General features: G+C 42.6%; 2 protein-coding genes and 1 long non-coding RNA gene across 9 annotated transcripts in view; 1 reads left to right on the top strand and 2 right to left on the bottom strand.

Annotated features, from left to right (window-relative positions):
• Window positions 1-1,229, bottom strand: part of chd4a (chromodomain helicase DNA binding protein 4a) — a 32,957-nt gene extending 31,728 nt beyond the window's left edge. For 2 of the 5 annotated variants that reach the window (XM_061966882.2, XM_061966886.2), the window contains exons 1-2: window positions 1,018-1,229; window positions 506-659 (exon numbers count right to left, since the gene is read on the bottom strand). In XM_061966882.2, coding sequence (XP_061822866.1) covers window positions 506-563 — 58 coding nt within the window. In that variant the 5' untranslated portion in view covers window positions 564-659; window positions 1,018-1,229. Of the gene's footprint in view, window positions 1-505; window positions 973-1,017 lie in introns of those variants that run through there. The other 3 variants (XM_061966884.2, XM_061966885.2, XM_061966883.2) reach the window with 2 other exon arrangements.
• Window positions 1,230-1,978: 749 nt separating this feature from the next.
• Window positions 1,979-24,513, bottom strand: LOC133610534 (cell division control protein 42 homolog). Of its 3 annotated transcripts, XM_061966888.1 has the most exons (7): window positions 24,457-24,513; window positions 23,367-23,471; window positions 23,019-23,091; window positions 20,690-20,799; window positions 20,416-20,613; window positions 5,834-5,905; window positions 2,960-5,741 (listed from the first exon to the last, which is right to left on the bottom strand). In XM_061966888.1, exons 2-7 carry the CDS (start codon window positions 23,469-23,471, stop codon window positions 5,409-5,411), a joined length of 891 nt encoding a protein of 296 aa, XP_061822872.1. In that variant the 5' UTR covers window positions 24,457-24,513; the 3' UTR covers window positions 2,960-5,408. The 3 variants fall into 3 exon arrangements, with proteins under 3 accessions (XP_061822874.1, XP_061822872.1, XP_061822875.1); XM_061966890.2 differs by lacking the exons at window positions 23,367-23,471; window positions 24,457-24,513 and adding an exon at window positions 23,174-23,348 and having other exon boundaries at window positions 1,979-5,741; XM_061966891.1 differs by lacking the exons at window positions 2,960-5,741; window positions 5,834-5,905 and adding an exon at window positions 18,887-19,969.
• LOC133610536 (uncharacterized) lies at window positions 18,106-21,398 on the top strand. Its single transcript, XR_009815892.1, has 3 exons — window positions 18,106-18,217; window positions 20,451-20,637; window positions 20,712-21,398. It is a non-coding gene; the product is annotated as an uncharacterized lncRNA (long non-coding RNA).
• Window positions 24,514-24,735: the final 222 nt, after the last annotated feature.

Genomic DNA, 24,735 nt, shown 5'->3' with positions numbered 1-24,735 from the left:
AATGTGTGTCGACAATACTAAAACGCTTATTCCAATATGAAATCGCGTATGTAGAAATGTATTTGTATTATTTTTTTGTATTTTATTTTGCTTTCGGTTGGCGCCAGCCACGAGGAGGGGGATCTGTTCCTGGACGTCATTGGCAGCTTCCAAGCTAACTGGCTGCCTCCATCTTGTCATCGATACGTAAAAAAAACCGGTAGCCGACCAGCGCAAGGCCCAGGAAACATGCCGGTGTGTCGGCATGACTAAAGTGTGAGGCGTCGATTGTGCGTACGGTGTTCCGTTTATGCTTATAAGGCGACATTTCGCTTCGGATTGAGGAGCATCGCAAACAAGAGAGTAGCCTAGCCGCCCGCCGTGCTAGCGTTAGCAAGCCGGTAGTTAGCAGCTAGCTAGCTAGCTAGCATGGCGCTAAGTGAACATGATTGATATGAATGTGACAAAACATCTGCTCGTTAGCATACAGCCAGCAGCAGATATTAGCACTTTAGCTCGTCCTTACCGTGCATTAACCGGTCTTCCGCGCCGTAATCATCTCTGTCATCCTCGCTCCCAGACATCGTGGACAGCAAAAACTTTTTTCTATTCAGCTAGCTAACAGTTTAGCTAACTAAATAAAAGTTACTTTATAGAATAATCCAGAGCTGGCCCCCAGTCTGCAGTTGTCCAAGGAGCGGGTGTGCGGGTTGGCAGCGAGGTGCCGGCCAGGATTCCACAAGGGACCAAGAACAAAAAAAGAAAACGGAAGTGAAAATGGAGCTCAATTAAAGCATAGTCACACGGACACTAAGCACACGGGAAAATAAACGGAACTTTATCCTGTCCTGTTTGGGAGACTAGCAAGTGTTTGTGCTAGTATTGTATTAGCATTAGCTAGCCGAGCGTCACATTTGAGGCCAGCTCAATCTTTCTCATCTTCAAATGTCTCCGCGAACAAGGAACACATTGAAGCCTTGACAAGCCGGCAGACGAGCGTCTTAAATCTCCAACTCGACACTACACAAAAGTACTCACAAGTTGCCGCCAGAAAAAAAAAGTCCAGCCTGGGTCCGCCAATCAATACTTGCTGGACGCCGCTTCGTCCAGGTAACGGCGTTCTTTCCGTCAATTTGTACGATATTCGCTTTTTTTATTTTTTTGTGAGGCGGCGTGTGTGCACGACGTCGTTGCCTTCTTCTTCTACCTCGCACACTACACACGCCCCGCGCGCGCGCACGCACACACAAAGAGATCAGGGGGCAGGCATCCCATAATATCCCCCCCCCCCCCCCTTCACACACACACACACACACACACACATTTCGGTCACCCCTCCCCCACTCTGCATAGTTACCTTGCAACGTACAGACCATAATATTCAACTCACCCCCTCCCTCTCCTGAGTCTCTTCCCCATTCCTCCATGCACCCCCCCCCCCCCTCCTCCATGGTAACTAGGGTTACCATGGAGACACTCCCCCCTCCCACCTCTGCTGGCATCCCATAATAGTCATGAGTGCAGTCACTAACATCCCACAATAAGCATAACTCCAAAAAAAAAAAAAAAAAAAAAGCCAGGCGTGAGGAGGAGGGGGAATGAAAGGCGTCACATGGCAACTATGTGTCACATGACTGCTGACTTGAGCGTGCACGTTCAGTTGTGATGGTGCGCACGTACTGTGTACTGTACACTAAGTTGACTGTGGGATGATGACACTGAGGGCCACAGGGTCTTGTGTTTTGGGGGGGTTAGGTGGGGGAACAGCAGGATGACACCCCCCCCCCCCCCCCCATACATGTACACCTGAACTCTCCTCTACCTTTAATGACCTTATCTTTGCATCACTGGGGGGAGCCAACCTGTACATTTGAGTGTGGAGGTCAGAGGTCAAAGTGTAGTCAGGACCTAACTGAGGTAGCTACACACATAATGGAGAGTCAATGGTGGGAAAAACGTCTAGACTGTTTTTTCCCACCATTGACTGTGCAGCACATCGTGCAGGCGGCAGGCAGACTTTCCACAGACACATCTACGTGCTAACATCGGCTCATGTGGCGCGGAAGCGCTTGCAACACACGCTAATCAATACATTGATTGCCTATTAATTGGACACTGCAGCAAGTAAGTTATTGTCACTCATTAAAATAGTCCAACAAGGTATAAGGGGGAAAAAAAGCTCCCTCTGTTCCCTTTTTGTGTATTGAGGGTGTCACATTCCTCCAAGGCCTAGTGCATTGTGGGTAGTATGTGTCTTTCCTGTGGCAGGAAAAAACAATACTTTTTTTTTTTTTTTTTTTTAATAAACTAAAGTTAAAATGTAACAATAGATGGAAATAATTGTTGTTGTGGAAAGACAGCAGCGGGACAACACCCTTGTGGGACGTCCATGGATGGTCTCATCCTCAGGTGAGCGTACATGCTCACCAACGAACGCTCCATTGTCCTTTCAGGCCCAACTTGTCGCCTTTCTTTCGTCTCCTTTTTTTGCCTTGGCATCGTGGCCCCTCCCCCACCTATCTCCTCTCTTAAACCGTGGACACAGTGTTCATGTGTGCTTTTTTTTGGGGGGGGGGGGGCGGATAACATCACAATCTCCAATCAGAAAGATAGTCGGGGCAGTTGTCATAGAAACCCTCTGCATGTCTGGAGACACCCCCTTCTCAGCACCTTGTGCAGAATTGTGTGTTGCATAATGATATCATTTCTGACACCTAACAGAAAAGAAGTGGCGGGGGGCGGGGGCTACAGACCATAATAGTGCTCCTGTGCAGCTGGTCACCATGGTGATGGGCAAAGGGGGCGAAAGTGTTTTTTGTTTTGTTTTGTTTTACAGACAGACAGGGTCAGAGTACCATGTAAGTCAAAATGCATTCCATATTAGTTGTGCAGGAGGCCCGTCCAAACACTTTGGACTCAACTGCACCAAGTTGTCCTGCAGGATGAGCTGAAAATGGGAGGGGTCCTGCTGACCAATCAAAGAGCAGGTGACCCTGCGCGGTGGTCCAGGTCGCCATGGAAAGACAAAATACTAAACTCATGTTCAAGCAGTAAACAGACTGCTAGCATGACTGATAATGTACATTTGCGCGTTGGTGGCGGGTGTGGACTTAAAACATGCTCTGGATCATGTTTCTGAAGTAGGAAGTTGCGGTAAGGTTCTTTACTAAATCCATCCATCCATCCATTTTCTACCGCTTGTCCCTTTCGGGGTCGCGGGGGGTGCTGGAGCCTATCTCAGCTGCATTCGGACGGAAGGCGTTGTACACCCTGGACAAGTCGCCACCTTCTTTATTAAATCATAAAACTTAAAATAAAAGTATTTTCACATTTAGTCCATCTACAGCAGGGGTGGCTAAAGTGCTGCCAGGGGCTCACATATTCTAAAAATATTATGGTACAGTGGTACCTCAACTTAGGAGTGCCCCAATTTAAAGGGGATTTACATTCTTGGGGGGAAATTCGTTCACAATCGTTATAAAAGATATGACAGATGTATTTTTATTTTTTTAATGCATTCTAACTCGTAAATAAACGTAAATAAAAGTCCGCTTACAACAGAGCCAATGTGAAGTCCTCTATTCCGGCCATAAAACCCAATAAATAACCATTCGAAAACCGCCAACAATACCACATTTACATTCCGTGACTTGAATATTAAGCAAGTATTAGTGATATTGGTATTATAAGTGCTAACGCAGACAAACTATTTATAGTGTGCCTATACTGACATCGGGTGGTAAGATGCTTCCTTGCTTGTGGAAGTTTATTGTAGAAGTTTAGTTTATTGTCATACACCATGCCTCTCACCTGGATAGTAGAAGGATGAGGACGTATTCTGACAAGTTGGTATACTTTGACAGCCAATTTGGACACGGTAACAGTGAGACCAACACGAAAAGATGCTTGGTTCCACCCCTCTTTTGAGTCATTCTTTAACTGAAATGGGAATGTAACATTATCTCGGATAAGCGGAAGAAGATGGATGGATGGATGAATGGGAATATAACAAGATCCTATCAGTAGGTACTCAAATGACAGCAGGCATTGTACAGTAAGTGATGTTTTATTATATGTTTTGGCTCTCATGAAGTCAGTGAGTAGTAATAAATTATGTTGTTGGAAAAAAAGCCAACGTTGTGATGCGTTTTTGAAATGAATGCACCATGTATGCTTAAAATGATCAAAACATGTAAATATTAAATGTTATTATAAATGTGCCCGTTACTATGTTAAATATATACGTCATGTATATAAAACTTTAATGGAGGGGGTTCAATGTGTTTTAAGAGCTTTATAGGCAGAATAGAGCAGCTCCCATATGCTCCATTGGAAGCAGACATTTGATCACATTTATTTAATATTAAGAATGCATTAAAGAAAAATAAAACATATGTGTTGTAAATAAGGGTTGTAAATTATAGACAAAATTCTCAAAAAAGTGCAGTTCCCCTTAGGGAGTGTTTTGAAATGTGTGGCCTAGTGGTTAGAGTGTCCGCCCTGAGATCGGTAGGTTGTGGGTTCAAACCCCGGCCGAGTCATACCAAAGACTATAAAAATGGGACCCATTACCTCCCTGCTTGGCACTCAGTATCAAGGGTTGGAATTGGGGGTTAAATCACCAAAAATGATTCCCGGGCGCGGCCACCGCTGCTGCCCACTGCTCCCCTCACCTCCCAGGGGGTGATCAAGGGTGATGGGTTAAATGCAGAGAATAATTTCGCCACACCTAGTGTGTGTGTGACAATCATTGGTACTTTAACTTTAACTTTAAATAAGAGTTGTCTCTGGCTAATTATTATGCTTTAAAAGAGAAACTGCACTTTTTTGGGAATTCTGTCTATCGTTCACAATCCTTATGTGAGATAAGAACACATATGTTGTTCTTTTTTTGTGCATTCCAACTTGTAAATAAACGCTAGCAGAAGCCAGCTAACAGTAGAGGTAATAGGATTGGCTCTATTGCGCCTATAAATCGCTCTAAAAAACATCCAAAAAAACCCATCAACGTCTATAGTATATAGACGTTGTATATACAGTATGTAATGTATGTTCACACGAGGGTTGTAATGTAGTATGTAATGTAGTAACAGGCACATTAGTAATAACATGTGTTATCTACGTATTTGACATTTTAAGCATATTGCAGCACACTAATTTCACAGACGCATCACGTTTGGTATTTCCTACAACAACCACCACCATTAATCATGGCAGGCTTAATGAGAGCCTTATATTTTTGAGCCTGAATATAAAGAGGATGAACAACAAGTTTTAGAAGCTGAATGACATGCAGATCCAGCATGTCGCACTATTGCTAAGTACTAAACAAGTAATACAAACTACAAACATAATAAAACATCCACTGACTGTACAATGTCTGCTCTTAATCGGGTGCCAACTGATGGGATGTTCATATATTTTACCGTTTAGATAAGGAATGAATCATAATCATCAAGCTGGTAAAAAGAAAAAAAAGCGTGGGCGCAAGCAACTCTCTTTTCGTGTCTGTCCCGACAGTTGAGTCCGTTCTCCTCTATGGCAGCAAATGCTGGACCCTGAAGCCAATCCTGGAGAAGTCTCTGGATGAATGCTACACCAGGATGCTGCGTGCAGTGCTTAACATCAACAAGAGTGCGCACGTAACCAACAGAATCCTCTACAAGGGAATACCAAGGGTGAGCGAGAAGATTGCTGTAAGGAGAATGAGACCAGCAGAACACTGCCAAAGGCATCAGGAGCTGCCAGCCAGCAAATTGGTGCTGTGGGAACCAACACATGGGCATAGGTCAAGAGGACGTCCCACACTAACATACGTGGACATACTCAAGAAAGATGCAGGAGCTCAGAGTACCAAGGAACTGGCCAAATGTATGGAGAATCGGGATGACTGGAAGCAACGATGGAAGGCTCGTCTGAGGACGACCTAGAGAGAGAGAGAGAGAGAGAAGCACTCACAAAAGGTACCTATGCTCCCACATACATACACAAATACAGTACATACATACTGGCATACATACAGTACATACATGCATACATACATACATCCACACACACACACATTCACTGTACAAACAAACATATACACATTATGTACATACACAGGCACATACACATACATACACTCATGCATATAATCATGTTTCATCAAACATATATTAATGTTGTTCCCCTAGGGGAAACTGGGTAACACACGGCACACTGACAAAGCTTACCCTATTGTTACTATAACAATCTACAAGGTTAATACAGTTCGCTTCTCTTTCTTCCCCTCCATATATCTGCTTTCTTTTGTAATTCAAGTTATGGCTGGGGTTCTCACAGACATCTTCAACATCTCTCTGACCCAGGCTGTGGTACCATCATGTTTTAAGACGGCCACAATCATTCTAGTGCCAAAAAAACCCACAATCTCCTCCCTCAATGATTACCGCTCTGTTGCACTCACCCCCATCATAATGAAGTGCTTCGAGAGGCTGGTAAAGGAATATATTGTCTCCAGACTTCCCCCCACATTAGACCCATACCAGTTTGCTTATCGCCCTAACCGCTCCACAGAGGACGCCATCTCCTCTGCACTCCACCTGAGCTTAGAACATCTGGAAGGAAAGGACACACACGTGCGGATGTTGTTCCTGGACTTCAGCTCAGCATTCAACACCATCATCCCGCAGCACTTGGTGAGCAAACTGGCCCCCCTTGGATTCAGTACCCCCCTTTGCAACTGGCTGCTTGACTTCCTCACAGACAGACCCCAATCTGTGAGAGTGGGCAACAACACCTCCAGTGCCATCTCCCTGAGCACCGGCTCCCCCCAGGGCTGCGTCCTGAGTCCGCTGCTGTTCACGTTGATGACTCATGACTGCTACGCCAGGCCCACTACGAACCACATTGTGAAGTATGCGGACGACACGACAGTAGTGGGCCTCATCCGTGACAACAATGACATGGACTACAGGGAGGTGGTGAAACATCTGGTTGACTGGTGCAGAACCAACAACCTGGTCCTGAATGTCAACAAGACCAAGGAGATCATCGTTGACTTCAGGAAGCACCAGTCCAGCCACGCTCCACTCTGCATCAACGGCACAGCGGTGGAGAAAGTAAGCAGCACCAAGTTCCTGGGGGTGCAGATAACTGACAATATAACCTGATCCCTACACACCGGAGCTCTTGTAAAAAGAGCTCAGCAGCGCATGCACTTTTTGCGTCGGATGAAAAGAGCACAGCTCCCTCCCCCCATTCTCACCACATTCTACAGAAGCACTATAGAGAGCCTGCTGACCAACAGCATCTCTGTCTGGACTGGAGCCTGCAATGCCTCAGACTGGAAGTCTCTCCAGAGAGTGGTGAGGACGGCGGAAAAGATCATCAGGACTCCTCTTCCTCCTATCCAGGAGGTCGCAAAAAGCCGCTGCCTGACCAGGGCTCAGAAAATCTGCCAAGACTCCTCCCACCCCCACCAAGGACTGTTTTCACTGCTGGACTCTAGAAAGAGGTTCCGCAGCCTCCGAAGCAGAACCTCCAGGTTCTGTAACAGCTTCTTCCCTCAAGCCGTAAGACTCTTGAACGCATCATAATTAAATTATCCCCTCAACACCCCCCAAAATGGATTAACTCGCTGGAATAAAAAAGACAATATAACATACATCCATAAACGTGGACGCATGTGAAAAAGTGCAATATATTTATCTGTACAGTAACCTATTTATTTATTTATATATATTTATATATATTTATTTATTTTATATATATATACTTATATATTATCTATATATATTTATTTATTTATATATGCACCTTATTGTTTTTTTATCCTGCACTACCATGAGCTTACCGTATGTAACGAAATTTCGTTCTTATCTGTGCTGTAAAGTTCAAATTTGAATGACAATAAAAAGGAAGTCTAAGTCTTATCATTACATATATGTATTGTTGCATTTGAAACAATTGCATTGTTGATAATAGAGGTAATTATTGTTATATTCAGTATCAATAGTGCTATTGGTATTTGTATTGCTCCATTTGTAGTACAATAATGTTCATTGTCATTTCTGTGTTATTAATATTTACTTCACTAACTGCTTCTTTGCTATAATTTTTTTAATCATATTTGTACATATTTTCTGATGCTGTTCTGTTATTTGTGTTGTTGTCTCTCTGTCTTATGCCTTTTTGTCCCCGCAATTTCCCCCTCTGTCTTTCTTTTTTTCTCTTTCTACCCCCTCCTGCTCCAAACATGAATATAAATCCATATAATAAAGTCAACTACAAATAAGGCAACAAGAGAAGTATCCCACACGTCTCTTTTGCAAAGTAAATCTGTACAGCACGTTCATATGTTGTCAATAGTCAGTGTTTTATCGTTCATAGGTAATATTGTAAATCCCACAGTCTTTATTTTCATGTACATTCTGTAATTATTGTTTTTAGCAGTCAATCAAACATTATTGTGAGGTTTTGTATTAGTGTTCCTAAAAATATATATACCGGGCCCCAGACACATTTTTTTCTCAAAATTTTGCCCCCTAGAGTCAAAATAATTGCCCAGGCCTAATTTACATAAACAATATGACTTGTCTGAGTGGCTGGACAGGACAAAATAAAAAAAATCCTACATAAATTTGACCAACTCAGAGGCGATGCAGCAGCTTACCAGCTCAGTATGTCAATAACTGCATAAGCTAGTTACCCCTCTGGGATCACGGCACCACTAAAAGCAGTTACTCAGTGTTCGCGCTTGTAATATCAATATCACTAATACTTGGTTGATATTCAGGTCACAACATGTAGATGGAGTTTTGTTGGCACTTTTTGTAAGTTTTTTTATTTTTTTTTAAAGGATTTTATAGGCGCAATAGATTACTCCCATTAGCTGCATTATTAGCCACCTCGTGCTTGCCGTATATTACAAATTACAATGTATAAAAAAAATAGAAAGATATATATATGTTCTTGTCTAACAAGTGATTGTGAATGATAGGCAAAATTCCGAACAAAGTGCAGTTCTCCTTTAAGTTGCAAGAAAACTTACAAGCATTTTTGCTGTTAGTAGTAAATGTCACAGTGAACCCCGTAAGAACCCCACAAAACATCTGATCTTACTGGCTAGCATTGGTTTATTAGGTACAGAATGACTTAACTTTGTTTTCCAACCATGGGAATGAAGAAAGACAGTGTGAAGGACACTAAGGGGAAGAAGAAGCAGATGATATTCATAGGATTTAAAAATAAATGATCAAAAACATGACTGGGCCTGTAGCCAACATGGCGTCCTACTCTGCACCATACTGGAGTAGAATGAGTCCAATGCCTGTCAAGAATAATATATAAATAGTAGAGATGTCCGATAATGGCTTTTTTGCAAAATTCCGATATTGTCCAATTCTTGATTACCGATTCCAATATCAACCGATACCGATATATACAGTCGTGGAATTAACACATTAATATGCCTAATTTTGTTGTGATGCCCCGCTGGATGCATTAAACAATGTAACAAGGTTTTCCAAAATAAATCAACTCATCAAGTTATGGAGAAAAATGCCATCATGGCACTGCCATATTTATTATTGAAGTCACAAAGTGCATAATTTTATTTAACATGCCTCAAAACAGCAGCTTGGAATTTGGGACATGCTGTCCCTGAGAGAGCATGAGGAAGTTGAGGTAGGCGGGGTTGGGGGGAGGGGGGGGGGGCGGGGTTGAGGTGTGGGTGTGGAGGGTAGGCGGTAGCGGGGGTGTAGATTGTAGCGTCCCGGAAGAGTTAGTGCTGCAAGGGGTTCTGGGTATTTGTTCTGTTGTGTTTATGTTGTGTTACAGTGCGGATGTATTCCCGAAATGTGTTTGTCATTCTTGTTTGGTGTGGGTTCACAGTGTGGCGCATATTTGTAACAGTGTTAAACTTGTTTATACAGCCACCCTCAGTGTGACCTGTATGGCTGTTGACCAAGTATGCTTTGCATTCACATGTGTGTGTGTAAAAAGCCATAGATATTATGTGACTGGGCGGGCACGCAAAGGCAGTGCCTTTAAGGTTTATTGGCGCTCTGTACTTCTCCCTACGTCCTTGTACACAGCGGCGTTTTAAAAAGTCATCAATTTTACTTTATGAAGCCGATACCGATAATTTTTAAACCGATAACGATAATTTCCGATATTACATTTTAAAGCATTTATCGGCCGATAATATCGGCAGTCCGATATTATCGGCAGTCCGATATTATCGGACATCCCTAATAAATAGTGGACCTTTTATATATGAAAATTTAAAAAAAACTGCTGACGCAGAAGCAGCTAAAACACACAGTATAATTTCCCTCTTCAAGGTAAATGTTGGATATCAGGGGTCCTCAAAGGCTAGGGGCAAGCAAACTAAGGCCCAGATGGAGCGGGGACCCCCTACCTATATATCCTGTATAAAATTGTGATTGTGTTTTAAATTAAAATGGTCCTAAAGGTACCTTGTCATTGTGCAATACTAAGATATTTAAATAATACAGTATAACACCGCTAACAGCTAGCCATGGTTACAGGAGCGCTAATTATCCATCCATTTTCTACCGCTTGTCCCGTTCGGAGTCGCGGGGGTGCTGGAGCCTATCTCAGCTGCATTCGGACAAGTCGCCACCTCATCGCATGAGCGCTTATTTAAAACCTTAAATTAATTATAATTATTTATTAATGTTTTTATTTTCACCTTGCAAGGTAAAGTGAGTAGAGCGGCCATTCCGCTTCCATTTGTAAGCTACACTACAGTGTGTTGATCGATGTTAATGTGTATTTAAAGACATTTAAATTTGTGGAAAAATTGCAAGGGGATATAAAAGAATATTAAAATCTCAAAAATTTCACATCCCTGCAGTACATGAGTAGACACCACTGTACGTTATTACATTACTTCATAAAACTACTGTTGTTGTTAGTTGTAAATTGTATTGTTTTTATATATTTCTATATAAAAGCGGTAGAAAATGGATGGATGGATATATGTTACAAGGTAAAATTGTGCTGTTTTGAGGGCAAGCACTGATCAAGTTAATTTCAATTAATATCAGTGGGAGACGTTGATTTGAGATGCAAATGTTTTGAATTAAGAGCTCCTTCACAGAACCAATTGAGCTCGTAAGTGGAGGTACTGATGTACATATTATTCCACTAATTGGCCACCCATTGCTTGTGTTCCGTCACGTGACTTCTTCCTTGGCGTAAAAAAGAGTGGTGGTCAATCAAGCCAAGATTGCAGTTGTGCAGCAAGCAGCGCACAAACTATCTGAGTACACAAGGGGCCTAGATCATTCTGCAAAAAGCAGATTTGAGCAAATCAATCTAATTATGCAATGGAATAGATCCCTATGCTTGTTATACATCGGTCCGTTCCCAGGCTTGTCGAACTATCTTGTGCACCAGATGCCATTCTACATGACAAAACAGATGAAAACTTGGAAAAGCATGGAGGTCTACACATTCTTTGTGTGCAACTGGGTCAAGGAAATTGGTATCAAGACTCTCCCAGATAAATCATGCATAATCTTTGCTTGGGTAAGGTTCATAAATGATAAATGGGTTGTACTTTTATAGCGCTTTTCTACCTTCAAGGTACTCAAAGCGCTTTGACACTACTTCCACATTTACCCATTCACACACACATTCACACACTGATGGAGGGAGCTGCCATGCAAGGCGCTAACCAGCACCCATCAGGAGCAAGGGTGAAGTGTCTTGCTCAGGACACAACGGACATGACGAGGTTGGTACTAGGTGGGGATTGAACCAGGGACACTCGGGTCGCGCACGGCCATTCTTCCACTGCGCCACGCCGTCATGATTTAACTTTGCGTCTACCGCCATGTTTGTTGTTGCTGTTGCACGCGAGGTTTACAAGTATACATGTTTTTCCCCGTTTTTATCAAAATATAACTGTTGATGTCAACATTGATTGCTGCCTTTAGTAAAAAAAAAATTAAAAAGCTTAACTCTTTTAGCTTTTGCTCAAATTTACTTTAATTTATTTAGACTCGGCGAGTTAATGCTTTTTGAAACACTTGTAGCAAAAATGTGTTAAGAAATATCGAGATAATACTTAAATGGGAAACACTAAACGTTAAAAGCATATCAAACTAACTTTTTTCCTTGTCCTTTTTGTTAAATCTTGCACTCTTTCGCCCTCTTAAGGAACTCTAGAGAAACATTCATCATTTTCGCGATTTGAACGGTTCGTACAGCCGAAAACAACGCAAGCATAGGGCATTTTTCTTTGAGAAAGGCTAAATGCTGCCGAGTACCCATTGAGTGTAGACGCTGGCTTGACCACCACGCACATTTAATGAGCGGGACGTAAGCCGGATGTGACGTCATTTAAAACCAAGCAATACAGCAGAGCTGTGGATGTTGTTAAAGGGGATGTTGCAACTTGCCAAAAGTTACCGTATTTTCCGGACCATGGGGCGCACTGGATTATAAGGCGCACTGCCGATGTATGATCTATTTTTAAGCTTTTTTCATATATAAGGCATACCGGGCGCAATAAAGGAGTCATATTATTATAATTTTTTTCTAAATGTAAAAGACTTCCTTGTGGTCTCCATAACATGTAATGGTGGTTCTTTGGTCAAAATGTTGCATAGATGATGTTTTACAGATCATCTTCAGGCCGCTTTCTGACAGTCGCTTCCGGATGCGCCGTTTTGTGGGCGGTCTTATTTACGTGGCTCACCTTCGGCAGCGTCTTCTCTCCGTCATCTTTGTTGTAGCGGTGTAGCATGCAAGGACGGGAGTGGAAGAAGTGTCAAAAGATGGAGCTAACTGTTTTAATGACATTCCGACTTTACTTCAATCAATAACGGAGCATCTCCTCCTCATCCGGAAACAACACCGGAAATGTGTTCCGTGAAAAAACGTCTAAACGGAACTCTAATAACTAAAGCTCCTTGGGTGAATAATGTAAACTCACTACACCGGTATGGTTTAGCGCTTTCATGGCAGGTTTACTGACAGATATAAATAAGATTTTTACACTTTTTTATATTAGAAATGGCAACAGTGGAGGATGAATGTCCCATAACAAGACGATAGAGAAAAAGAAGAAGCTTATCAACTACGATGTCGGCACCGACTACAAAGGCGGACGCGCGCAATTTTTCAGGATTTATGCAGATCTCAAATACAGATCAGAAGGTACCAGAAAGTAAGAAAAGTTGCTTTTGCATAATATTGTGAAACAAAACGCCAGATAATACACTATAATGCCAAAAGTATTTGGCCACCCATCCAAATGATTAGAATCAGGTGTCCTAATCACTTGGCACAGCCACAGGTGTATAAAATCAAGCACTTAGGCATGGAGAGTGTTTCTACAAACATTTGTGAAAGAATGGGCCGCTCTCAGGAGCTCAGTGATTTCCAGCGTGGAACGGTCATAGGATGCCACCTGTGCAACAAATCCAGTCGTGAAATGCCCTCGCTCCTAAATATTCCAAAGTCAACTGTCGGCTTTATTATAAGAAAATGGAAGAGTTTGGGAACAACAGCAATTCAGCCACGACGTGGTAGGCCACGTAAACGGACAGAGAGGGGTCAGCGGATGTTGAAGCGCATAGTGCAAAGAGGTCGCCAACTTTCTGCATAGTCAGTTGCTACAGAGCTCCAAACTTCATGTGACCTTCCAATTAGCCCACGTACAGTACGCAGAGAGCTTCATGGAATGGGTTTCCATGGCCGAGCAGCTGTATGTAAGACATATATCACCAAGTCCAATGCAAAGCGCCGGATGCAGTGGTGTAAAGCACATCACCACTGGACTGTAGAGCAGTGGAGACTCTGCAGTGATGAATCACGCTTTTCCATCTGGTAATCTGATGGACGAGTCTGGGTTTGGAGGTTGCCAGGAGAACGCTACATTTCGGACTGCATTGTAAAATTTGGTGGACGAGGAATTATGGTGTGAGGTTGTTTTTCAGGAGCTAGGCTCGGCCCCTTAGTTCCAGTGAAAGGAACTTTGAATGCTCCAGGATACAAAAACATTTTTTGGACAATTCCATGCTCCCAACGTTGTGGGAACAGTTTGGAGCGGGCCCCTTTCTCTCCCACCATTACTGTGCACCAGTGCACAAAGCAAGGTCCATAAAGACATGGATGACAGAGTCTGGTGTGGATGAACTTGACTAGCCTGCGCAGAGTCCTGACCTGAACCCGATAGAACACCTTTGGGATGAATTAGAACGGAGACTGAGAGCCAGGCCTTCTCGGCCAACATCAGTGTGTGACCTCACCAATGCGCTTTTGGAAGAATGGTCGACAATTCCTATAAACACACTACGCAACCTTGTGGACAGCCTTCCCAGAAGAGTTGAAGCTGTAATAGCTGCAAAAGATGGACCGACATCATATTGAACCCTATGGGTTAGGAATGGGATGGCACTTCAAGTTCATATGTGAGTCAAGGCAGGTGGCCAAATACTTTTGGCAATATAGTGTATGTCTAACCTTATGCACACACCATGATAATACTCGGATGTTGAAACACATTAAGCTATGCGGCTTCATAGCTTACCAAAGTCGTACTAAAACATTTTGATGGATTTTTGAGCGCCGTGTGTAATGTTCTATAATTTTCAATGGAACATATAAAATGTTGGTGTTGTTTACTCGAGTCATATTGCCATCGTAGTGCAGTCTACTTCTCTTATGTTTGACTGCCATCTACTGGTCACACTTATCATTAAACCATGTACCAAATAAAATTGCTTTGAGGTCAGTAATCAAAACCAGAATTATTTCGTACATTGGGCGCACCGGGTTATAAGGCGCACTGTCGAGTTTTGAGAAGAAAAAAAATATATATTTAAGTACGCCTTTAGTCCGGAAAATACTGTACATTTTTCAAACCAAAAACTATAACAACACTACTGGCTTGCCTTTGGTACCATTAGTACAGGGCCACATTTTCAGAAAGCCAAGGACCGTGATGCTGAACTTCTCTCTTCAGTAGTATTCCTACTTGGTGTAGACCTGACAACTTGCATCTTTTGCAGTGGACATTTGCTTTTATAGTTTTTCTTTTGACGGGACTACATTTTGGGGGAAAATGAGAGCGGTCTGCTGTTTCCAAGGACCTATTGTAAAAAAGCTAGTCAGAGATCCTTTATATCAGACCGATTGGTACCGGGCCGCACAAAAAATAAAAAAAATAAAATAAAAAATATTTATTTTATTTTTTTTTGTATTAAATCAACATAAAAAACACAATATATACATTATATATCAATATAGATCAATACAGTCTGCAGGTATACAGTCTGTAAGCACACCTGATTGTATTTCTTTATGAAAAAAAAAAAAATGAATACAAATTTAAAAATTCCCCCCCGCTCCCCCACCAGTCCGTGGGACAAATTTTCAAGAGTTGACCGGTCCGCAGCTACAAAAAGGTTGGGGACCACTGCTTTATATGACAGCCCTCTAGAACTTAAAATCTGCTACAAAGAGATTGGTCTCTTCTAAGTTTATTGAACTAATGTTTACAACACTTTGTAAAATTTGCGCACTCTACGCAGCTGCATAAAGGTCGCTTTAAGATAGCTTAGCATAATTTTCCAAAATATGTTCAATATTTTTCTCTAAGGGGCCCCTGGTGTAAAAAAGTTTGGACATCAGGCTGTGGAGTATCAAACTTGTCGGACTGTGTCTCTGTCGTTCTTTATCTAACAGGAAGTAGCCGGTGAGCATGACACTTTTGTACTTCTGGGCCTTAGCAGGGGGTCTAGATTCCAAAATAGGTTGTCATTTTTGTTAGTAGGAAAATGCTTTGTATGACTATGCTTGGATGAAACACCCCACTTCTTAGACATGACGTTTTGTGGCCTACCCTCCACGTGGAGAGTGGCAATGACTCAAGTCAGCAGTTTCCCTAGGATTGTGTAACCTACTGACCCAGACTGAAATGCCATTTTAAAGGCTCAGGAAACCTTTGCAGATGTTTAAGCTGATTAATGCACAACACCATGACTTTTTAATATTGCATTTTTTTCATACATTCTATCATATTAATAAACGGGTTACACTTTCTGAATGAGTGAGAGAAAATACTGAAATTTTGAATATATGTATATATATTTTTTTAGATTTACATTACCTGTCAATCACTCAGCTTTCCAGCTAAAAATGGTTCATGTTCACATAAAGCCACACTATGTGCAAGGTTCATTTGTCATTTCATCATCTGTAAATTATTTAAAAAATGTTTTCCTCTTTTGAATCGCGCTGCCTTGGGTGGATTGTTGGAGTCGGTGAAGTGTAGTCAGCACACACAAAAAAGGCCAGACCATAATGCCCCCCCCCCCCCCCACACCTCCCCACACACACCCGCACACACACACACACTCTCCGCTACCTCTGCCCCTCCCCCCTCCTTAGAATGTAGACATCCCATAATATGCATACCCCCCCACCACCACCGCTTGGCCTGCCACTCCATAATAATCAAATTCACTCCCTCGCTGCTAGCTCCGCCCCATCCCCGCTGCCCCCCCTCCATCATCACTTCCTGTCTGAAAGGTTCCTCTCCTACAGCAGCCACTTACCAAAAAAAAAAAAAAAGTCAGTCTATGTGTAACGTCCCCTTCACACGCCCACCGCCGCACATCAAAATACAATGCGGTGAGCAAGTCGAGCTGCTTCGTTGTGAGAAATCAAACAACGGGCTGGAGGAAGTGAGTCATGTCGCTCTGCGTGCTGTGCAGCGAGCCTGACCTTCAGCATCATTTGGCCCCATTAGGCTAATTGTTGTCAAACTGAGGGCGCCATGATGAGGTCTGGTGTGTAAAAAAAGAACCAAAGATGGTTGATGGTCTTTTTTTACACCTGAAGACACTTGGAATCACAAATTCACTTGAACCCAAGCTCATACGTGTGGCCTTTCCACAAGGAGATGAGGCCTACTGGGTTTCTAAATCCCATGTACAGAATCACAGCTGCGGGTCCTTTGTTAGCACCATTTCTTAATCAGTTAGTGAGCTGGAATTTAAGATAGCGTTACAAGTGGCGGAAATCAGGAAGTCGACGAATATAAGTCGTCGACAGGAAGTAGTCCTTGAAGTCAACTGGAGTAACACCACGACAACGTAGAGAAGGTGGGCCTTTAAAAAAAAAAAAAAAGAGCAAAAGTTGCGACTTAAAGAGTCAAGCACATGTATTATACATGCACACCACCATTTTATACCTTCCTCGTGCACATGCTCACACTCGCATACCTCCCCATCGTCATCCCCCCACAACAGAACATGCACACTAAAACACCCCCCCTCGCACGCACGCACGCACACACACACGCACGCACACACACACGCACGCACACACCCTATTCCCCTCCCCCTCTACCATTCCATACCAGGGCACGTCGTGACAAAACAAAGAACACCCCATAATAGTCAGTCGCACAGTATGCATGGTAACCAGTTATGTCATAGATGACTGTGTGTGTGTTTCATTCATCGTACATGAACACACAACTTACAGGCAACCATGATCCGACAACCACATGAATGACCGACGGACCACACACACACACACACACACACACACACACACACACACACACACACACACACACACACACACACACACACACACACGGTAAAAACGTGACATCTGATAAGGCTAATTTATATTCAAATTCAACACAACGGGAACACAATGTTGAGTCACTGTAATCCACGACACAAAAATAGGCGCACGCACACAAAGGCAGCGCACAAATGACCATATCCAAAACACAGAAGTCATGCTGCACGTGCACGGCCTCACGTAATCACCCATAACTGTTCACTCTGCACAATCCATTCACCTGCCCGTCATGCCACATACATACACTCCTCTGATCAGTGTGTGTGCTTTTGTCCACACACACTGGTGACATTTCATGGCTATCAAGAGATTGCTGCAACCTGCGATACAAACATGTTGTAGTTGTTGTGATTTGCCGGTGTGTGTGCATCCTTAAAAAGAAGACAAAAAAAGAGCAGAGAGGTCAGGTTTCTGTCCCATTATGCAACTCTCAACTACCCACCCCACCCCCCGCCCCTTCCTTAGGCTAGTTGCCCATAGCAACACACTTATAATGAGGTCAGATGGCCATCCCATAATATTCAGCAGCGTAAGGAGGCGCCTTAGTGGAGGTGTCAGAGGCTGAATCAGCAGCAAGACAAGATGGCCGCCACATAAACACAAGTTGAATCATCAGGTGAGACGCATGCACGAGCACGCACACACACGTTACTTTAAGTCGGCCAATCAGATTAGCGGATATCTTGTAAACTTTCACTTTTGTTTTAGCGCATATCACTGACAACTTTTTACAAGTTAAATCTGCAAAATCTGTCTCCCAAAATTCCCCTCCTCAACCCTCGCACGTGCACACACACACACACACACACACACACACACACACACACACACACACACACACACACACACACACACACACACACACACACGTTGGACATGTAAACAGAAAGGCGGTCAAATCGCTTGTGACTTGGTAGTTGTTCAGGGGCCCAACAGCACGAAAGCGATGCATGATGGTAAAGCAGGAAGCGGCTAAGACAAAGGCCTGTGTGGCGCCAAGCCTGCACGCAGTGTTGTGGTGGCCTGCGGGATCCATTTTAGACTGCCAATCAAAATGAAGCCAGCTCATTTGCATATTGTAACCAAAGGCAGGAGAGGCACGCCCCCTAATGTTTACTGTAGGGTACTGCAGCAGCTCCCTGCTCTGCAGCATGCACATTTATGAAAGTAGTCTGCGCTTATTGCTCCTCCAGTATACTTATAGTATGTTATACTACTACATGCTTATAAGTATGCTAATTACATTTTAAAGTGGACAAAAATATCTGTTTGGTGGAGAAGAAGAAATTTGACGGAACAAAGGTCAAGTGTTTTTTTATTCATTGCCAGCAGCTGAAACATTTTTGTTTGTTGAAGAAGCTTATCGTTTTCCAAAAGTCACGTTGGCACATGACAGATTAAGATATATTTATGATAATACTTCTCATCGTCTTTACGATATTGGAACAAAAGCATCATTCAGAGAAGAGGTGATGGTAAACAGAAGTCAGTATTTAAAATTATTTCTCACCACTCTTGTACTGGCCTAAAAAGACAAACCTTAACCTTCTGTCAGCAAGCCCCAGCAGGAAGTAAGAAATTTAGTTGCTAGCAGACTCACTAGCGTCTCAAGAGGTACTAAGTGGTATTGCACAACAATGGATGAGCACCAGCTCAACGGGAATATTGCACCTGGTGTGTTGTCTTTAAGGAGCAGCAGTTTGCGCTTCATTGGTGGAAGGAGTGATGAGGTCACGCTAGTTTACACCCATATAAAGATAAATAAGCTAAAAAGGAACAATTATTTCAAGCTCTTTTGGTCCAGAAAGTGATTAAAAGATTTGAGCGCAAGATCTGAAGCCTTCTACTGATGTTCCAAAAGGGCACTCATGTTGAAGAAGACCCATCACAATATCAATTTTCTTCTGGATCGATGACTGCATGTTGCTTTTGGACAAGGACTGCAAACTACATTTAGGTTAGCTGAAGGAAGCCACTGTTTAACATCTGCACTTGTATGGTTGTGCACTTTTGTGATGAGCAGTACAGCGGCTAGTCCACATCAGCATTATTTTGGGGATTTTAAAATAGGAAACACTTTTTGGCCGAGGCTTCTTTGGACCAAAAAAGTGATCTAAGACTTTGGAAATTGTTCTTTTAAGGCACGTCTCTAGTGGTCGCTTTAGAGTTTTTCTTCGAATGTTTTACAGATGGCCACAAAGTTGGTTCCTCCTTGATATATATGCCATGTTTAAGTATGCCCACCACCTCGCCCTCTTCGTCTGGGCTGAGAAGCGCCTTAGAGCATGACGCAGCGCCGCTTGGGTTTGGACACAGGAGGCTCCAGCGCCGCCAGGATGGCTTCGTCAAACACGTTCTTCAGCCCCCTCTGAGCGACACAACACAACAAGTTACATTTCTTACATAAATTTGGACCGCTTATTTGCGCTCGCTCATAAACGGAGCTGGTCTGACAGAGGCAAAGAAGACCGAGCAGGAAGGACTTAGCGTCTTTCTTGCTATATTTAGCAAGTAATACGAGCTATATGGATGAAAACGACGACGAGCGACTAATCTATGACTTCTAGATACTCTAAGATGAAAGCATGCGTCGCTCTTCTCAACCTACGGTGCTGTTGGCCCCTCCCCCATCTAAAAGCACTCAGATGGCGCCGCCGTTTGTGACATTTAAAAATACGACAAAAGGAAGCGACAGAAGAGTTTTTTGTGTAATTCGAAACATTTGTTTCGCTTTTCAGATTTTTTTTTTTACTTTTTACAAATGCGTCATGGCCCATTATGCAAATTTGGTAGGGGAAACACTGGCATACACACCTGCGTCAGCGCTGAACACTCCACATATTTGACAGCCCTCAGATCTCGCGCCAGCTTGTCTCCGTGCTCGGGCATCAGAGCTCGCTGTTTGTTCTTGGCCAGCTTCTCCAGGGTGTTGTGGTCGTCCCTCAGGTCCATTTGAGTACCCACCAGTAGGTACGGCGTGGACTGGCAATGGTGGGTAATCTCCGGCACCCACTGCGAGGCAAGGCGGTCAAAGAGGTTAGTTTGTGACGAGGGTTTAAAGTGTCCGCATTTGCAACTTTGAACCGACCTTCTCTTTGACGTTCTCATAGGAAGACGGCGACACGACGGAGAAGCAGACAAGGAAGATGTCTGTCTGGGGGTAGCTGAGGGGTCGCAGCCTGTCGTAGTCCTCCTGGCCTGCAAGGGGGGATGTAGCCATCACAACTTGGAGTAGCAAGACACTAAAGGTGTACTCCCCCAAAACCATGCTGGACTTGAGTGCGAGTCCCCCTCCCTCTTGTCCTGTCCCATCACTTCAGTTCTGCTGTATTACAACAATTTCCATGACTTTGTGGATTGTTTCCAGTCTTATTTGGAGTTGTTTTATTTCTACAGTGCAAAGCGGCTGCAGTCATTACTTGTGAGAAGAGCAATCACATTAACTAAATGACAAGTCTTCATTATGCGCATGTTCTGACATTTTGATTATTTTAAGTCTTTGTATTTAATTTGCATTATGAACAGTGTTGCCAACTCCTCAACGAGGAAAGTAGCCATTGGCTGTCCTAAAAGTCGCTTGATGATGTCATTACCTAATTTCCATCATTTATGGCAATGGATGCTGTAGGAGAGATACAAAAGTAAATTTTAAAAAAATCATTATGAATAAACTGCAGATTACTTTTCTTCTTTTGATTCTTAGTTGTTTTTTGTATCAATTTTGTTCTGCATTGATAAATGTTTAAAGGATCAAATTTGATTAAAAGAATAAAAGGTTTGTGATATTTACTAACAAATCATATCTCCTGACTGGCTCATTAACAGGAACGATGGAATTGGAACGTTGCAGGGATTTTATATTAGCTTGACATGACAGTAAAAATAAATATTTACATCTCGCTTTTTAAACCAAGCCGGACACAGTGGCAGCTTTGCACATGTACATTTTATTTGCAGTATGGAGGCGTGTGCGTCTCCTCTCTGCAATGACATGAGCTAGCTAGTGAGATTTTGAACTTTGCCACAGAGAGAGAGAGAGAGAGAGAGAGAGAGAGAGAGAGAGAGAGAGAGAGAGAGAGAGAGAGAGAGAGACACACACATACATACATACATACATTACACACAGACGATTTTGAGGTGAGTAAATGAGTGAGGCTGTATACAGTTACAAATCAAATTAGGGAATTTATTAAAGTGTGACAGTAAAAAAAACATTTACATTTACAATTTCAGTCGGAACTCGGAAATTCCGACTCCCCACTATAAATGGAACGCACCATAAAAGACCAGAAAGCAAACCGCTGCAATTCCCTCCCTGTGAGGTTTACCGCTTTGCTCGCAGCACCAGCTGACCGCCAGCACCTCGTTGATGACACTTTCAGCTCAGTCTCCAAGACTCAAAAAAGTCTCAGAGACACAAAAAGTCTCCAATAACACCCCAAAAAAATCACTAGATTTGTCGCTAGTAGCTGCTGACAAAAAAAAAGTAGCCAAGAGGATTGTAAAGTCCCCAGATTTAGCGACAAAGTTGCCAAGTTGGCAACACTGATTATGAATTGTGTCATTATTGAAGAAGTCGTGAGGATCAATGGCATAACAGTCGTCGTACGTCACGACTACGTTGCTTGTTTGCATGGTATCCTGTCGAGCCCTAAACAACTTTTCATGTATGAATATATAGTGTAGTATATCTTTTTTATGGCTGTTAAGAGTAGAGGCAACAAGGACATCAGCGTGGATCTACGCTAGCTTAATTTTTCAACTCACGTACAGAAACAACTTACGCAACGTGTGTAACATGTAAGCAAATACCCCACAGCCAAATCAAAGTGTATAATGTTCATATATTACATATAGCCTATTATTTGCGCACTATTGACGAGTGACGCACCGGAAAAAATACTTTGCTTACAGAAACCGGATGTTGTGATGACGTATCCACTTCCGCTGGTGGGTCGTGTCTTTCCCCGTGCACACGAATGATGTAGCTAGCCCAAAGTCGCAATATATTTCATATATATTTATATGGTACATTTTTAGTCTACTTTATACCTGCATTATCCTTTCCATTCTTACCCTTTCATCCTTTACAAATGAGCTACTGTGTGGAACAATTTCCCTTGTGGATCAATAAAGTTTGTCTAAGTCTAAGTCTAATCGGGTCGCATTCAGGTCGTATTTCCCTTATACTGCAGTCACATTTGAAAATATTTCAATCGGATTTGGACTGCCTCCTGAATCTGATGCGAAAAGATCAGATTTGAAGCAGTTTGGAGCGTTTAGACTGGCAAAAAAAATCCCATCTGTGTCACTTGAGGGCAAAAAAATCAGATTTGGTGTGCAGTGTAAATGGGGCTCCAGGATTTTAAGTATGTTCTTAAAGGCTTCATCTTGCGCTAAATAAGAGTTGCTTTCACCTGCGGTGTCAAACAGTCCCAGAGTGTACGGCTCGCCACCGATCATCACCGTCACAGCATAGTTGTCAAACACCTGAGAGGGAAAGAGAGGATGATGGGAGAGGGAAGAGGCTTTAAATGGTTAAAGTTTAATAGTGCAATCAGCACCGACTCACAATGCAGTCATTAGTTTGCAGTCAACAGGGGTGTTTCCTAAATAATTATGGACCTGCTGAGCTTGTTGGGCCACACCAATCCTTGTCAACAACAAATGCACATCGAGTTCCTGGTCCTTAAATTCCACCTATTAACTCAATGTAATGGCTCTATCCTTAAAAAAAAAAAGCAGGGACATCTGTCGGGGCTCACCGTGGGGACGTATTCAGATGGGAACTTGTTGGTGGTATATGAAATCAGCAGGCAGGTCTTCCCCACAGCGCCGTCGCCCACCACCACACATTTTATAGTCTGCATCTGAAAAACAACATGTAGAATTACTCCTGGGCTGGAGGTTGCAGAAGGGTCATGTGACCAGTGGAGGAATCACTGTTGTCATAGTAATCATTGGTTGCCTTTGGACATATTAAGTGAGGCCAGCTTTTTTGCCTTTTGTCAACAAATACACACTAGAAAATACTGAGGAATCTTACAATGTAATCTATTACCAAACTGGTTCGGAATTACGGTGCGTGCATTTGTTAGCTTCATTTTTACTTTAATTGCATGTGTGCCACCACCCACTGGAAAGTTTCTAACTCGTTGTCACTTTGGCTCATATGGAACCCTAATGGCCACAGTTAGACCAAATAAAGCAACCTGACACACAGTTTGTGTGTTTCTACAGAACATTTTACATCATCCATCCATTTTTTTACCGCTTGTCCCTATCACGAGCTACAAAAATATTTCTCATAATGTGTCACTTAATTCCGCATACGTGAAAAACACCAAAACACGCAACGAAAAGTTAAGACAAGATGTAAACCGAATGTTAGGATTGTTGTTGTTTATTTAACATACATACATACATATATATATATATATATATATATATATATATATATATATATATATATATATATATATATATATGAAAAAAGACACGTTTTTATCAGCCAACTTTGTTAGCAAACACCAGCTCGGTGAGTCACATCCGCCCGGGCCCCTCCCACAACAAAATAGCACATTCAAACAATTAAAAACAAAACAAAACAAAAAAAGGCACACTTTGGACAGTTAAACGTCTGTGTCGTCACAACATTTGGTTACATTTGGACGAGCAACACTTCCACATCCGGGAACTTTTAAAACGTTTGTCAGCGAGTTAGCTTTTTTTTTTTTTTGCTACAACAGTACGACAAAACGAGATAATTTATTACTCAGTTATGCCCTAACAACGCAGAGGTTTGTGGTCAGGAAATCGGTAAAAGAGTGCGATAAGTCGCTGTCAACTTCCTACCTTGACTTCTCCCAGGCGCCCGAACACTGAAGCAGTCGTGGTGCGTTCAGTGCTTTTTGAGCCAGCGCGGAAGTCGGCAAGGTGATGCGTTTAAGTTCGTGTGTTTCATAAAGTCCTCATCCTTTAAAAAAAAATAAAAAAAAGGTTAATCTTTATTTACTCATTAAATAATTTCTTACAAAAACATTTTTCCTCAACGACTGTTGATAATTTTAATGTTCCACAGGTGTTTTCGTCAAATACACTTATACCGCCAGAGGGAGACATATCAAGACAGGC

The sequence above is a fragment of the Nerophis lumbriciformis genome, linkage group LG11, assembly GCF_033978685.3.
Source record: "Nerophis lumbriciformis linkage group LG11, RoL_Nlum_v2.1, whole genome shotgun sequence".
Taxonomy (NCBI): Eukaryota; Metazoa; Chordata; class Actinopteri; order Syngnathiformes; family Syngnathidae; genus Nerophis; species Nerophis lumbriciformis.
This window is presented reverse-complemented; position numbering and strand designations above follow the sequence as displayed.